At 35.0% G+C, this 17,670-nt stretch overlaps 1 protein-coding gene and 1 long non-coding RNA gene across 3 annotated transcripts; one reads left to right on the forward strand and one right to left on the reverse strand.

The window, feature by feature from the left end:
* The first annotated feature begins 309 nt into the window (after positions 1–309).
* Positions 310–15,827, forward strand: LOC134752203 (uncharacterized). The gene is made up of 2 exons (XR_010128741.1): positions 310–447; positions 15,778–15,827. It is a non-coding gene; the product is annotated as an uncharacterized LOC134752203 (long non-coding RNA).
* Positions 10,162–16,806, reverse strand: LOC134752186 (odorant receptor Or2-like). 2 transcript variants are annotated; one of them, XM_063687809.1, is made up of 6 exons: positions 16,637–16,759; positions 15,945–16,068; positions 14,895–14,991; positions 11,598–11,702; positions 10,744–10,896; positions 10,162–10,285 (listed from the first exon to the last, which is right to left on the reverse strand). In XM_063687809.1, the coding sequence occupies exons 3-6, from the start codon at positions 14,952–14,954 to the stop codon at positions 10,241–10,243; spliced, it is 363 nt and encodes a 120-aa protein (XP_063543879.1). In that variant the 5' UTR covers positions 14,955–14,991; positions 15,945–16,068; positions 16,637–16,759; the 3' UTR covers positions 10,162–10,240. The 2 variants fall into 2 exon arrangements, with proteins under 2 accessions (XP_063543879.1, XP_063543872.1); XM_063687802.1 differs by having other exon boundaries at positions 15,945–16,806.
* Positions 16,807–17,670: the final 864 nt, after the last annotated feature.

The following is a 17,670-nucleotide window of genomic DNA, read 5'->3' on the forward strand; positions in this document are numbered from 1 at the left end:
AGATGTCTTGTTCGTTATATATGATGTCTAGTTGCAGAGTAATACATATGTCTCGGATACCTAACTCTTGTCCCTAAGTCGCGATAGGTACGTTTGTTACTTCAATTAGGAGAAGGGACAAAGCCTTATATCTGAGTGCATTAAGTTGTACGCTATTTGTTTCATTGAGTATAATATTTTGCTTCCTGTGGCGTAAGACGACAACGAAAGGTTAAAAGGCTTTAACCTTTTTTCAACAGTAGCAACAATTTATGCGGTATTAAAATTTTGTAAATCTGTACATGCCTACCTAATTAAAACTCTCATGTCTTCCGAGGTTTTTCCGAGGGTCTACAGTATGGGGTTCTTCTAAAAAGGAGTGTACAGGTTTTTAAAAGGTCGGCAACGCGCATGTAACACCTCTGGAGTTGCAGGCGTCCATAGGCTACGGTGATTGCTTACCATCAGGTTGGCCGTATGCTGTGGTATAAAAAAACGTAAATGCATATATAATAAAGTAATGAAATCTCGTGAACACCTCAAAGAAGCGAGTCAAGCGCATTATGAGAGCCTTACCGAAATACTAAATACGCTTTTTGAACTGCACGGAGCCATTGGATCTGATCCAACTTTTAAGAGCACTGGTCACAGACAAAAGTACCTAGATGTACAATTAAATAAAATTGTATGACTGCTCTAAAATTTTATGCTTGTGCGTTTGTTGTAAAGGCTTATTAAATAAAAAAAGACCGTAACCAGATAGTTTAAAAGAAATTAGCCACAAATATTAACAAAACAGCCATACAGAAAATAATACTTCACTAGAGACATTACCTACTCAGGTAAAATGTGTAAAGGCTTTTGTTACTTTAAAAGAACAAGGATAAGGTAATTTATAAAGTCCAACGGTCACACAACAAATATTACCTGGTCTACACTTACCGACTGGGTTTATCTATTTGATTTTATTATTCGTAGAATTATTGTAAGCAACACAAAACCACAAACAGGCTTTCTGACCAATTACTGAAATAAGAGGTACCTACCTATGCATGTTATTGCATAACATTAAAAAAAATATTTATAGTTAATTGTGTGTGTGTGTGTGGTATTGTAGGAAAAAATATTTATAGTTATTCTATCTGTTAGTTAATTAGCGATTTGCAACTACTGTTTGAAAAATGCTGAGTATTCTGTGGGCAGTCAAGTGTCTGCAAAAACGACCGTAAAGTCAAGAGCGATTTAAACAAATATTCCTAAAGCTTTGATTAAACGAGGTAAATGTCTTTTGTATTTAGTGAGTTTTTTAAGGAACAAAAAGTAACACAGAATTAGGTATGCAAGTATTTAAGTTAAAATTTTACTTTTAGCTATGGTTTTATGACTGAAACCTATATATAAGTCTCAGATGTTACATAAAATAAAGTGAAATTTTAATTGTAAAATTGTTAGATATTTAAAATATATTTTTTAATCGTTAATAATTTAACACGATTAATAAGTTGTCACGTGAGTTTTCTTCGCCCGAGGGGCCTTACCCAAAGGAAAACTACGGACAATAGAGTTACTAAATCTAACCAAATCTAAACTTTCATACCGGTGCTAAGTAATTATTTCCATCAACTATCCAGGACTATATTAAAGAATAGTAAATAATATTATATAATATAATATTGCTCAGACACAAGGAGTTTAGGGCAGAGAAGGCCATTCTGCATGTCCATCGTGACCACTAGAACCGTTGAAGATACTTATTAGCTGCTCTTTCCTTACCTAGACTAAACGGCCAAGCCATAGTTTTTGACATTGATATATTCGCTCACGTCTACGTAACTTACTTTCTATGCATCTCGCTCGTACTCGCATATTAGTGCAATCGAGATGTATATAAAGTAAGTTGCGACCGTAGACGTGGGCGAATATGTCAATGTCAAAACTGGTGGTAGTCGTACTGTTTATAATATTTCTCAGACACAAGGAGCTTAGGGCAGAGAAGGCCATTCTGCATGCCCATCCTGACCACTAGAACCGTTGAAGATACTTAATTAGCTGCTAGCCAAAGGTGCAGGGTTAGTAAAGTCCGGGCTTAGTGGCTTGGCTTTTTCTGGGATCTGATACCTTTTGACAGTAAAAGCTAGTGAGTCTTGCCTGCCAATTTTACATGAAATGCTTTAGGTGGGATCAAATTTCTTTTGTAAGGTGTCCTAGTTATTTTTAGTTTTTGGGGGATGGAGGACGAAAGTTACAAAAATTCTGTAACTTTAAAATTTCTGATGACTTATATTAAACAAAACTGCGTCGGGAAGTACCCTAGAAAGGTCTGTGTCAGTGAGTGAGTGGCCAAAACGTCGTATATTAAGTATTGATAAGATCTAAAGCTGAATTGATGAAACCTTTCATATGTTTCCTAAGTACATCTTATCCTGTAAATACGTTCTCAGGTATTTTACATATTTTCATTTTGATTTTGTACAACTAGTTATTGCCACAGATTAGTATTTAGTATTACGTTACGTTATTACTTGGAACATAAAGTGCATTACTTACTTACTTACTTATACACATATTCCAACTATACTGACATATTAAATAGGTGTGAATGTTGGTCGTTTTCTATAAAAGTATGTTGTATGTTAATTTAGTGTTAGGAAGGTTGATTGTACTTAGAGGCAGAGCTTTAATTATAAAAAACCGCACGATTTATGAAATAAAAATTGCCTGACTGATAATTTTACTTAGCCCTTTACTCGAATAACTAGCTTATTTTATTTATCCAGACGTTCTCTTTGAACATTGCAGTCGGACCTCCAACTGATATTTCCTTTTGTCAGAAAATGCTAATGAGTAAAAAAAAAGAAAACATGACAGAAAGAAAAACACGAAGATACAGCTCTTTGTTGTTGCAGTTGAAGTATTTCAGTGAATTGAGAGTAAGTCATTGTAGAGGGATCGAATCTTTGCAAGAATGACATATTTAATCTACAACAACTTTTTCTACAGCAACCGATAAAATCACACACACACGTGTTCATCATTGTCTCACAATTTTGATATCTTATTTCTTTCGGTTTGTACCTCTCTGCTCAATATGTATAAAACAACCCTAATAGCTTCATACATACAAACAAAACATCATCAAACCCAGCTCATGGGTTGCTGGAAGTATTGGGCTGGACCGCAGACGACAGAGGACGGTCTTTGTTTTCGCAGTCAGTTTTTAGGGTTCCGTACCCAAAGGGTAAAAACGGGACCCTATTACTAAGACTCCGCTGTCCGTCTGTCCGTCTATCTGTCTGTCTGTCACCAGGCTGTATCTCATGAACCGTGATAGCTAGACAGGTGAAATTTTCAAAGATGATGTGTTTCTGTTGCCGCTATAGATTTAGATTTAGATTAGATAGCATTATTAAATTTATATCATTATATTGCTATAATATCCAGCAAAATGGTCGTTTTTAGTCCATAGTTAGATTTTAACAAGGCAACTAGTATTGCAAGGTTTGATTTTAACTTTAGTTCCTCTTTTTAGTAATTTATATTATTTATTGTCAGATTGTACTTCACTTTTTCAAAGTTAGATAGCTACGTGACTGAGCTAATCTGATAAGCCTGAGTTTAAAACTTCTTTACCGGAATACCTGGATTTTCAGAGCTGAATGTTTATTTTGGGATAAGTGTGTTAAATATTAGGTATATATGTAAATATTTTCAAACTTTGTGCAATGATAAATATTGTAGAAACTAAGAAGGATAAATTCAAACGAAGAGTATCAGTGTAAAGTTAAAATTTGTTTAAAACTAGTAGTTAGCTCTGTGTCCACGCGATAAGCTTCAAAAATAAAAAGTCCTTTGTGCCGATTTCCTCAATTTTAAACGCCGCCGATTCTAAAAACAAAACGATAAATAAATTCTATGTAACTATGTATAATGTCGGGTACACGAAATTTCAATGAGAAATGCGGCCTGTAGCGGAGAACAGCCAGATATACGAAAGAATTTTTGTTCAAGCTGAAATTCGCTCGGTCACTGTATTTTCATTCATTTCATTTTTCATAAATAAAATTTCTATATGATTTTCTCGTGAACGATACTAGGTGAAAAGCAGATTTTTATTTAACCCACTACAAAAAACGAGAAATTCATCGTATGTTTTATTAATCTTATTTATAAAATCGATTCCAAAAAATATATTTTGAAAGAGAAGAGATTTCTAGGTTAGTCACATTGTCATCAAGTAAAGATCTGATCCTGGAGAGATCAAGGGAACTCCTTAAATTTTATAGACTAACGATGATGATGACTAGACGATGAGATTATAAGTAGATCATCGAACCAGCGAAATACACCTGCTGAAAAAATTAATCCATATAGTTATGTCTGTAGTATTAAACATGTCGCCAAAAGCGACTAAAAATAATACTTAGTGAGTGAAACCTTGCTGATCTAAATATTAAACCTCCTCGCTAAATTTTCACGGGAATCGGTAGAGAAATGCGACCTGAAGCGTAACACAGTAGCGCTGGACAGCCGCTAGATAACCATAATAAATAATTAAAAAAAATATGAATCCTTAACCACCATACACTATTGAAGAATTTCAATTCCGTAACGGTTTTCTCTGGAAAGGCCGTAACGATTAGTCGCCACAGTACCTACAACAAAAGGTCTAAATTCATAAGCGGTGGCTATAAAAATTCATACCATAACGTAAGGGGTGTGTGTGGAATTAATAACATTATATTATATTATGCAGGAATGTTACCCCATCCACGACAACTTTCATAGATAATACTCCTTTAATGCAAATAATTATAGTCACGTAGGAACGTAGTAAAAGGTTTTCATAATTCCCGGTTATTACCTACTTAATTGCTTACTAGTTAGACTAATTCATTTCAAATATTATGTTTGGTGGTATTTTTAATTACAACCATCGCCCTAATTCGTATCCAGTAATGATGCCTTCAGAATCCTGTTGAGGATGCCACGGTTCGTTCTGTAGCGCGTCAGAAATGTTTGCCGAGGCGCGTACCGACGACTTTTATCATCTATCTTAAATCGCATCCGACGCAGCGACAACAGGATACTGAAGGTCATCGCCGATAGACCAGATAGTTCCATCCTGTGTGCATGGGTCAAAACTATTAATTAAAATATGTCGACTTTTGTTATGCTTGTATCTGTTGCTATTTTGACATTAAATCATTATTTATATGAATTTGAATAGATTAGATTAGATTAGATGATTTATTTCATGAAAGACAATTTACATAATAAGTTTGCATTAATGTCAAAAATATAAGAATTTATATCATGATCGTCAAAAAAAAAAAGGAAAATAATAACAATACTAATGAAAATAAAATTATAGCTTCAATAAGGATTGTCAACACAATTACAATAAGAGTAAGTAGATAAATACTTACAAATCCAAAATATAAGTAAATTTACAATTAAAAACTGTAATAGATGTCATATATTAAAGAAAAAGTGACGAAGCCCTCCAGTGGTGAAGGCCGGATTCGAACCGCCGCCGCCGCCGGCATCTATTACAGTTTTTAATTTATATATAGTAGTGTGACTACTTTAAAAAACACAAATCAAAATATTTAATAAAATAATTTGATTTGTTCCCAAACTTGTAAATTTACAATGTCAAAACTTACACTAAAACAATAAAAACACAACACACAAGAACAATATATATAATATAAACAAAGTAGTACATTTTTGACATTCTAATTCGTATTCTAGTCTATTTTATTTTGAATTTGACATATTAATTATTATTATTATATTCCTTATTTAAATTTATTGGATCGTGATTTCATTGTTGAAAGTTTTATTTTTAATGTACTTACTAACACATAGCTATAATCATAGAGTAACTTATACTAGAGCGGTACTGTCATAGTAAATTTTGTAACCCCAGTAAATTCACTGCCATCTGTCGACACACTTTAAAACTAAAAATGAAGATTTATAAAAAAACGATAGAATGTATCGCGGGGCTCCCATTTTCCTGGGCGGTTTGCCCTTCGGGCATTTAAAGCTACCTAACGAACCTAACCTACCTACTGATTTAGTGTAATTTTAGATTCCCATTTTACGCGACCCGCACTCCACTTCAAACGAACGCGCTTGTCGCCGTTTTCATTACATTATGGTTTCGAAAACTAAAAAAATAACTCTCCATTACTTTTATATAGCACCCATTTTAATATTTAAGCTGCCAGCAAATCAAAGCCCAAAATGCTTTTTTAGATGGAGACCTGTAGTTGCCACTAATATAAAGTTTGTTATCCTTCTGCTAATATTAGTCGCCAAGTCATTATTTATAGTACCTCGCCTATGATTTCAGTAATATTATTTATTATTTCTGCTACCTTAAAGTAGCTGTCATTATTTGAATTTTAAAATATCCTTAGTTTAAAGCTCATTTAATATAAATGATTGCCAAAATATTTAATCGCTGACAAGTTATTATTTTAGTTGCAAATAGTTTACTGCTCTTTAATTTTTCTGTCGCCGCGAAAATAATAAGCCATTTTGAACGTTCCGAAATAAAGATATTTTTTATTCGGGTTAAGGTTCATTCTATAAAGGATAGGTACAGTCCGCACACTGAAGGAAATGATAAAAACTGATTGATTGAAAGAGACTACACGAGCTAATTAGCAATGGTTTTAGCGCAGTTACATTACGGCTTCAGCTCATATTTAATTCATCAGTTTATCAAAAAACATGTCGATGACACAAATATGTAGGTGGGGAGGAAATACTTGACGTTTTTTTATTATAGCCCTATAAGTTACACGCATACCAAGTTTTATGGTTTTATCTGGATGCGACCATTTTACTATTGAAATAATATTAGTGAGGGCGGGAGTAGTCCTTATCTAGGTAGATAGGTACAATATAATAGTTCCTTTTCAATACGTCGTGTTAATTTAGGAAAAGATACATTGAATTTTATATGGCGTTGTCGTACTAGTCGTTCCTCATTATATTTTCTCAAGGAAGTTGTGTAGCGATGCTACATACATCGATATACAAGAGAACCTACCATTAAACCTCCAAAACATCAATGTCGGATTTTCAACAAAATAACATGTTTTCCAGTATAACACTTATGTAAAACTAAAGCATACCTTCTCAGCTGTAGGTTGAGTAAGATATCCAGCCTCTTAATCAGATAACTTCGAAGAACAGGTTAAGAAAAGCACATGATCTTGGCGAAACTTGACATCCAAATTACATCACAACCACTGTACAGAACTTAGCCAAAAACATATCAAAATGTTCCTCGCAGTTCACTGAAGCTATTTAGATCGTTCACGTTTCGAGTTATTTAGTATTTTCAAAATCATATATGAAATCATTGGTTGATTTAAAGACGAGAATTGTAGGTACATCAGGCAATGACGTTTATCTGTCAAAAATGGAAGTGACAATTCTCACGGTTTAGTTCTACGCACAGATAAACGACATTGTAAATAAAACGAAGTAAAGAATGGCATTAAGTATATAATTATTAGTAATAAACATTAGTCTTTTAAAGTATGATTAATGTTAACAAATATATATTTTATTTCAGCATTGTTTGAATTAGAAAGACAGATTGGATACTGGGAGGGCTCGAGACGCAACGTTTCAGCGAAGCTCGGAGAACGGACAAACCATTGTCCTCTGCCGCCTGACTAGGCTGGGAGAAACCTCTTAAATGTTGTGCGCGTGATTCCGCGTGTGATTTACTGTGGTGCGCGTGAGAAACGGACTCGTTATCGCTACTACCCCCCACGGCAGGATGGAATACCGCGCCCCTCAGCGCGCAGGTGCCCGCCGCCAGCTTTCCGGCGTGGCGCAGTGACGCCATAATCTACGCCGTAGGACGCAGTTCCGGCTCGCAGGCTGCGTGTCTCAGTCAGGATGATGCCAAGGCGCTTTTAATGCGAGCCCCCACACAAAGAGCCAGCCCTTGCGGCCTGTCCTCAGCCCGGCAATGTTAATTAAAATCTCTCTGCTAGGCTTCCAGCACCGGTTTAGATGTAACAAGAGGTCCTTGTACTCCAATAGGACAATACTCTGCCGCAGGCATATCTAGGCTTTATTCTAAATTCACCATAGGTTCTTTTGATTCTTTACAATCTACTCTTTATCCACTACAATACAGCTTTTTTATACACGACAGTTGGTAACTTAAATGTTACACGTTAACCCTATTCCAGGTCGCACTGATCTACTTACAAGGTTTTCTTAAAAAATCTAAATATATTCCAATGAATCCAGTACGGATATGATGGTCGTTCTTGTCTATGTGACAGCGTGATAAAACAGTATCCCTCACTTTCAATCGCGCGGATAAAGCCGTCCAATATATAGGCCTGCAGCTTTGTTTTAAAGACAACTTAAATCAGAATGCTAAAGTTGAAATTCTATTGGCGCATTATGTGGTCGATAAATCGTACTATGCCTGAAAAAGGGTTAACAAAAATAATAACTCACCTTAACAGCTGGCTGTCGTAAGCAACCTTGCAAATCATGAAAGCTTCCAGTAACTAACCTAAATCGGAATAAAAAACAAACATTTTGTATAACATGTATATAGGTCAAAACATTTTTTTATTAAAGCAAAAAGCTCTAAGCCTACCCAAACGTGTTCAGTAAGTGTCAAGTATTTTTCTTACCAACCTATGTAAATTACTTCGGGTTCAAACAAAAACTTGGCACCTGAGCACTGTCCATGCTATTTACATAATTTTAACGCGGAATTGAACGCACAGTGCCTTTGTTTTGGCAAATAATTTCGGAATATACGGTGGTTGTTAAAATAGATTTGCAAATGTTTGTATCGGAATTTATTATGCTCTGATCCATTGTTATGCATACGATTTAAGGGGTTAAATTATTACCTATACCTAAAAAACCAGTTGTATAGTTATTGTCTTTTTTTTAATACCACGACGGTGGCAAACAAGCATACGGCCCGCCTGATGGTAAGCAGTCACCGTAGCCTATGGACGCGTGCAACACCAGAGATATTACATGCGCGTTGCCGACCCTTTAAAAACCTGTACACTCCTTTTTTGAAGAACCCCATACTGTAGCCCCTCGGGAAAACCTCGGCAGGGAGCTCATTCCACTGCCGAAGCGTACGTGGGAGGAAATTCCTCTTAAACCGCACAGTACGCGACCATTTAGGTGCTAGGGTGTGAGGATGAACGCCCTGCCGATGGCGAGCGGTGCGGTGATAGAAAGCGGCCGTTGGCATCATGTCAATCAATTCTTCAGAGCACAGCCCATTGTACAGGCGGTAGAACGTTGTCTCAAATATTAACGTGATACAATACAATACAATTTTTTTTCTCACCAATATGAAAGAGAACATGACGTACAAATTACGCACTTAAAATACCCACACGTATATAGCGAAAATGCTTTGTAAGGCCAAAACGGCAACTAGCGGCACTGAATGTGCTAATACGTACATAATAGATACCTAAACAATGAAATATTTATGTAAATCTTAATACCTCTTTATGTTGTTTTATTTATTTCATCTTATTTTATCGTTTTTTAAGTCCATCCTAAAAGAATCTTACGAGATTTTTACGTTAACAAAGAATATTGGAAAAAAAATAATAATCCGCGAGATATTAGCTTTAGCACGTTTCAATTATCCTGGGATCAGATAAATTCCTCGACAAACAGACATAATGGGTCGTTTTATGTACTATCTGTTTTTGTGATGTTACAGATCCTTATTTTCACAAAATAGATTCTTAATAGTTTTTCTAAAGTTAATGACACACGAAAACGCAAATAAACAAAACATATAAATTCTCTAAGTTGAAACATTTTAATGACATGTCTATTATTTTTTTATTGGAATCTGAATGAGTCCTTAAGTTCGATGACAATGCAATAACATACTTTTTACGCCACTGTTCGGAAATGTGGCAAATGTGGCAATAAATGATCTAAAACCAAGCTGGAAAGTAGGCAATAGCTGTAGCACCTGAACCACCACTACAATGTTTCATTGTTATCATCATCTGTCATTGGTGATGGTTCAGGTGCCACAGCAATGAGTTATCATTTAAAACATAAAAATCAATAAAAGGTCTTTTTTTGCTCACCTTTCCTCAAAATTAAAATTAGGTTGAAATGATGTTATGTGTCTGTGTATCAATGTGTATACATATAACGTGTATACTATAAATATCTACAGCAACTGCTCTACTTTTACAATATCTCTTTGTTACTTGATCAACAATGTGTAGTAGCTGTAGGCACCTTTCAAAATCTGAAACAAATTTAAAGGTTTGATTTGTTTTCATTAAACTTTAACTGTTAATTTATTCAAACTCATTATTTAATGCATTAGCGGAAAGTACATATTTGTGCCTTTACACCTCAAAATTGGCTAATTTAGTACCGTTTAAATTCAATTATTAATGTCATAATTTACATGTGCATTGTCAACATAGCTAAATTCGAATATACACTGACATCAGAATGATATTTGATTCATGTTATTTAGCTATTGTGCGTCTCGCCGAACGCTAAATAATATGATTCATGATTCAAATTGACAAGTACGAGCGAAATGCATGACTAAATAGCATGATTCAAATATCATTCTGATGTCAAATTGACCTGATGTCAGCTACAAAAATGCTACAATTACTGTAGCTGGTACCTTAAAGTAACTATAGGTACCTAATAATACTACTCGTCAAATAAGTTTTTAGAAAAACTTACACTTATAAAAGTGGGTAGAGTTAGATTGGTGAAAGGCCCTGCAGAAAATACAATCTCTTTGCGGTACTGCCCCAGTAATATGATGAGATCCTTGCGGAGAGCATTCTTACACCACCATCTGCTTTCGTATGGGCCGTGGATTACGTCCTGGCTCTGAAATAAGTATTAATCTGCGAAATTAATATCTAAGCGCATCGTTTGTTTCATTTTAGGAGTATATTATATAACTTACTATGTTTAAGTCCCTGTTCCTGTGTCGAAACGTCGGTATATAAAGGTAACAAAATAAATTCGCGATAGACCCTGATTGTAAATGTGATTTAATATATGTTTAAGTTGTTGAAATTAATTGATTTTGGAAATTTCTTAGTAAACCGAGCTGCAAAAGCGAATACCTACTATATAAAAGAACTCCATTAAAGTTATGTATAAATACATTTTAAGCTCGCCGTACAATCGTGGCTAAAGTGTTCTTAATGTATGCCATTTATAAAGTGAGTATGAACTTTTGCAGATGTGTGTAGCTTAAATAAGCAGTAAGTAGAGGCCCTTTATTGGCTTCAGTGAAATTTTTAAGCCTTCATTTACTTAAATAATTCTAAGTCCGTGAAAGAGTCTACTTACCTGAAAAAATTATATCAATTTTTATGTTACTTGCAATTAATTAGCCTTACATTTTAAATAGCCTTAGTATCAAAGGTACATACAAATATTTTATAGATCAGGCATATGAGTATGACGTTAATCGAGTCCGCACTCAAGTCACGCGTATTGGTTGGTTGCTGTTGCTAAATTAATGACAATTTAAATTAATTGCACTACAACTTAACGAATTATTTCATGAAATGACTTACAGTGTGCATGACATCGTTGCTGTGCCAGCAATACATAAAGAGTTGAGACACGCCGAACACAAGATATTCAACTTGTAATATTGTTTGCATCAGACTAGTTCCAAACTGAAAATAAAAGATTTATGTTTTAAGTATATTGTCAGAAGCTGCTGAAATAGGAAAGATTGCTTATTGCGAACCGAGTAATGCTCCCAAACAAAGTTCGTAAAAATAATAAAAAGTAGGAAGCAGTAAAGGGGGCTATTGATTTTGTTAAATACGTCACATAAGTGTGACATTTTATTATTTTATTTATTTAATATATAATATTAGCACTAACAGATAAACCTTACATGCTAACATTCAAATTATATTTATATTTACACTTTAGCTTATACACTATATTTCATAATTATTTTATTTTATTTAGGTAGGTTAATTTATTTATTATTATACCTACCTAAATAAAATAAAATAATTATGAAATATAGTGTATATAAGCTAAAGTGTAAATATAAATGTACAATTATACTGTTAACTACTAGTTAACAGTATAATTGTATTAAAAGGTAATAGAGCTTTTAGTGACTAGTGTCTCCAGGTACCGGCTTGATTCTATCAAAAGTTTTGATACTGGGGTAAAAAACAACTGCATGCCACACGTACGCGGGACCCTCAATGGAACCAGTGCCAGTAGCTCCGGATTAATTGTTAGTCCTCGGATTAGTTTTATAAAGTATGTTACTAGATACATATGTCTTCGAAACTCGAGGGACGTGTAGTCTACCATTCCGAGGACGAAGAGAGTTGGGTATAAGTACGGGTAGCGTCCATATATTTTGTGGTACAAACAGCGCACAAATGACTTTTGTACTTTTTCCAACTGGAGCGTATATTGGTGCTCATGGGAATTCCAAACGACGGACTTCGTTTCCAACCTGCTGCGCACATATGCATTATATAAGACGCTAATAGCGTGCTGGTTGGTAAACAGTTTGGTTTGACGAATGACAAATCCTAAACACTTTCTAGCTCCATTGCACAGCTTGGCAATATGCGGATTAAATGTAAGTCGAACGTCAAACCATGTGCCGAGGTCTTTTACTTCATTCACATGTTTCAAGGGTTTAGTGTCAATGGTGTATTTTAGATGACATGAACAGACAAGGAAATGTATTCTTATATTCGTTATATTCTTATAAAGGAACGCTTTTATAGTTTTCCTCGAAGGAGGCCCGTGGTTAATACCAAACTCAAAATAGCACCTTTAAAAATATTAGTGTGCGTGAACTATGTTTGTGTGTGTGATGGGGTAATTTGACAGAATTTTAAAATGTACCCTCCAGCTCTACCCCCTATTCACACAGTCACTACCAGGGCGAGAGTAATATTGCATGATAACCGTCCCAGCTTATTGAGATATTTAGTTGTACGGGAGATTTTTGTTCGGACAGGTTGACAGCTAGACTTTTCTAGCGTTTCAGTCGAAAATTTGAGCGATCCAGTCCCACCGTACCGGACGGAAAGAGATTGTTGAAGCCATTAAGTTATTTCAGAAAACAGACAAAAATTGACCATTCCTCCATCTTATCTTTGAAACCACTGGGCCTCAAATTTTGAGTCAAGTGTGAGTCGATGTTACGAAAAAACAAGTCCGTAAAAAATTGTGTGATGTACAGAACCGTTTGGGCGCCAATCCTATTCCAACATCTTGACTGTTCTTTAGGGTTCCGTACCTCAAAAGGAAAAAACGGAACCCTTATAGGATCACTCTTGCGTCTGTCTGTCTGTCTGTATGTCCGTCTGTCACAGCCCAATTTCTACGAAACTACTGGACCAATTAAGTTGAAATATGGTATACATATGTAAGTTTGTGACCCAAAGACGGATATGTAACGTAAACAAATGAATTTTAAACTCGGGGGCCACTTTTGGGGGGGTAAATGAGAAAAGCATTACTTAAAGTTTTTCAAACTATATCGTGCTACATATCAAATGAAAGAGCTCATCGTGAGAATCTTAAACATATTTTTTTTATAATTTTAGGATTAACAGTTTAGAAGTTATTCAAGAAAATAGGCAAAAAATGACCATTCCCCCCTTTATCTCCGAAACTACTGGGTCTAAAATTTTGAAAAAATACACAAAATGGATCTTTACCTATAGATCACAGGAAAACCTACTAGAAATGTGCAGTCAAGCGTGAGTCGGACTTAATTACTTAGTTTTTGATCCGACCCCTACAGGGTTTTTAAAGACATTTCACTCACGTTTCACATAAAAAATACATTGTTTAAATTGTGTAATGTACGGAACCCTCGGAACGCGAGTCCGACTCGCACTTGGCCGGTTTTTTAACTTTACTCATTCCTACGAATATTGCAAGTCAAATCTCGAGAAGCAGCCGAGATGGAACTAAAGGTTTTATTTTTAAACGTTACGTATGGCCACTGTTTATTTTATAGCTGCAAGTGTAGGTACTAATTATAATAATTAACTTGGTACTCTCCACAATCTATTTTCTTTACAAACTATCCACTAAGGATTCGTAAATTTTAATGTTCCGGTAAGACTAATCGAAGTTAATAATATTCACCACTGGTGGCCGTTCCTGGTTTTCGAGTAAAGCTCCCAGTTTTTCAGAACCATACACTTAAAAAACTTAAACTGGTTAAATCGAGAGTCGATCGATGTCAAAGTCCTGAACACGGCGGTGCTGGAGGAATACTACAGAGTTATCTTAGGATATTAATGAAATCTATGAAACAATTATTAACAATCTCTATGAATCAATTACACATTTTTCAAAATTTTTATACTATATTAAAGAAACTGTATTTTTAAATAAAAACTACAGATTTTTTTTAAAGCGTTTTTTTGTTTATTCTTAGAGAACATTTTTTTGGTCGTCCTGCAAGAAATAAAAATTTTGTAATTTTTCATAGGCTATTAATGTCAGCTTTCATTATGATGACGTCAAAATTAGAAGAGTTATAGAATTGAGAAGCAAAACAAGCCAAGCAGTGATTCGATTTTTTTGCTGGGGCGTGTCATCCTGACACCCTGTCCGACCGCCGTCGCAACAGTGGGTAGCGTTTGACTATATTCTCGCGCCAAAGACCTACGTATATGAGTAGATCTCGTTTAAATGAGAGAAATGCATTTATGAATCGAAGATCATTGACTGTTCACTCTTCTGGAGTTTAGTTTTTCACAGAGAAAATAATCGCCCACAAAGAAAATAAGCTGTCTTATTGCTATATTTGCTACTCGCTAATTGTTGGCGGTAGGACAGAGCCTTTTGGTTATTTTTCGCACCCTTATCTGATAGGCAGTTACGCAGAGCATCACGGAGCATACGAACATGTAGAAAAGCATGATCGGTGACAAGCAGGAGTCGAAGAGCCTCGAATATCTGAGAAAAAAACAGAAATGAATTTAATAAATAACTAAGTAGAGAAAAAGCAGTGGACATGGCACCAGTTTAATATTTTAAGAAGTTACTATCTCACATTGCTTTTTGGTATCTTTTGGTGTTGCAAACGTACATGAAAATTGATATACCAAATATGGATATTAGTATACTCTCAAACCAATGTATCACGAACTAACAATAAAATAAAGTTGTTTAACGTAAATTATTTACTTACTTTAAAAAAATGTGCCTACCTACTTTGCTCCCCACTGGGTAATTGTGCTCCAACAGTTTTTATATATGGCAACTATAAAACATAACCTCATTATATTTATGTTTACGTTATAAAAAATTTAAAATTTAAATTAAATTTCGAATTACATTACGAATTAATTACGTAAGCGCAATGTTATAAGCGCAATGTAATAACATTACGAATTAATTACGTAAGCGCAATGTTGGACCCGGGTATGTCCTTTTGGACCCGGGTATGTCTTTAAGCTACGTCCAAAAGAGAGGTATGGGCACTGTGAATGACATCTCGCTTTGTGTGGTAGGGCACAGGACAGCGGATGTCATTCCAGATCTAGAGCAGAGCCCAACTGGGGAGGTACCTCCACCTTACAGAAAACCGCAGCCAAATAACACTAGACTAATAGTGTTGTGTTCCTGCCGGTGAGTAAGGTTGCCAGAGCTCGAGGGAGAGGTGTGTTAGGGTCGGCAACGCGCATGTAACTCCTCTGGAGTTGCAGGCGTACATAGGCTACGGAGACTGCTTAACATCAGGCGGGCCGTATGCTTGTTTGCCACCGACGTAGTATTAAAAAAAAAACGTAAATTGTGCCTACCTTGGAGCAAAGTAGGCACATTTTACGGTACCTTCGTAACAAGTACCTACAGACCTATACCCGAAAAAATGCCTGCGTAATCATCAGCAAATAAATGGCTCTTACTTGATTACGTTAATATGTCTTCTATGACATTCCTTGAATCTCTTCTCTGCTTCCTCACGCGATACAGGATTATTTTCAGTTCCGAAAATCTCAGCAGAGTCTCTTCTTAGGAGCTGCAATTCTCCTTTAAAAAATACCATAGTCACTATTGCGTTTGTGTCAAATGAAGTGATCCAACCTCCACCGTATATAGATGCATAGCTTTGCATAGCGTAAGCAGCTAAATATCCAATAATATTATTTTTGTCGAATGGGACCCAAGAACTTACGACTTGGATATAGGATTCTTTTCCACTCTTGACATTATCTCTATATGTTTGTGAAAAGACGTATTTGATAATCGGCTGTACCATAACGATTACAACAGTAGTAGACATGAGCGTCCAATAAAGGTATGTAATTTTACGTGAATACTTTGTATTTTTTTTAATAATGGTTAGATTAGCTTCGTCTGTAGTTTTTCGCTGGTTTAAATCCACTTCTGTTACATAGTCAATTATGTCTCGCCAAGAATTTTGCCAAGTCAAAAAGGTCGATACTTTTACTACACTCACACTAGCCAACAAAGTAATTTTAAGATTTTCCAAAAGCATATTCATGTCCGATTTGATAAACCATATATCCACGTATTCTGTAGCCGTAAAGTAAATGATAGATATATGTAGACATATGTAAACATATTTCATAATTACGTTTTCTGGGAGTAGAAGTCCCCAAAATTGTAAAGCTTTAACATTGGGACCAAGCAAGGGTCGTTTTGGATTTTCCAATTTTTTCAAAATATGTTTAATCATTTTACGTTGTTCTTATGTTTTTTCGCTAGGAAATGAAAATAATTGTGACAAACGACCTTAATAATATGTCCTTTTATACCTTCTCTTTGTATTAGTGATGGGGTGTTCTTAATTAACAGTAAGCTTAATTAAAATACTTAACAATAAAATTTATTAGCAGACAATTGTAACTTACAAGTCGATAGTACTATTTTAATATTTAATCAGCTAATAAATGCCTTAGATAGGGGAAGGCGGGGTAATTACCAACATCTAAGGGAGTTTTGAAATAAATCAAAAGATAGTATTTGTAGTTTAACTTTAATAGCTTCTTCGGAAAGGTAAATTATCGTACTTTAAGCTATTACAATCAACAATATTAATTTCTCTTTATTTTATCAATTTTGTAACAAAAACAAAACCTCTAGTGTTCGTGTTTACCCGACACTGGTCGATCATGAACACCTAATGGGGCCATTACGATCGTTCTTTATTGACCCAAATTATTAGCCTAAAAATGAGATCATGTACGACAGATTAGTCATGATTAAACTTAGATTTTTAAAAACATAGGTATATATTGCCCGGCAAAAATCACAACGTGGGGCAATGCCGAACGTTCGTAATATACCCACTCAATTCGTTCACCAATACCCGCTAAGGTAACGAAACAAAAAATATATAATTTTAGTTTATGTTTGGCCCAGCCGTATGTAATTATCCTCTTTGCTTCTTCTAGATTCAAAATAAATATAATGTAGTTTCACGTAACGCATGACCTGAAACACTAAATTTAAGAGAATAGAAAAAGAAAAAGTTTAAATCGTATTAACGTCTGACATTACCATCATTCACAATTTTCAGTGTACGCCTGACACACGTTCTTATAATAAATAGATCTTTTTTCTAGCTAGAAATAAATTGTATTGTTTAATCATAGCGTACAATGGGTA

This window comes from Cydia strobilella, chromosome 2 (assembly GCF_947568885.1).
Source record: "Cydia strobilella chromosome 2, ilCydStro3.1, whole genome shotgun sequence".
Lineage (NCBI taxonomy): Eukaryota > Metazoa > Arthropoda > Insecta > Lepidoptera > Tortricidae > Cydia > Cydia strobilella.

Coding starts and splice junctions, on each gene's coding strand:
- LOC134752186 (XM_063687802.1), bottom strand. CDS start 16,738: ATGATTAAACATATTTTGAAAAAATTGGAAAATCCAAAACGACCCTTG. Junction 14,992..15,944: donor AGACATATTAACGTAATCAA/GTAAGAGCCATT, acceptor TTTTTTTCTCAG/ATATTCGAGGCTCTTCGACT. Junction 10,897..11,597: donor GCAACGATGTCATGCACACT/GTAAGTCATTTC, acceptor TACTTATTTCAG/AGCCAGGACGTAATCCACGG.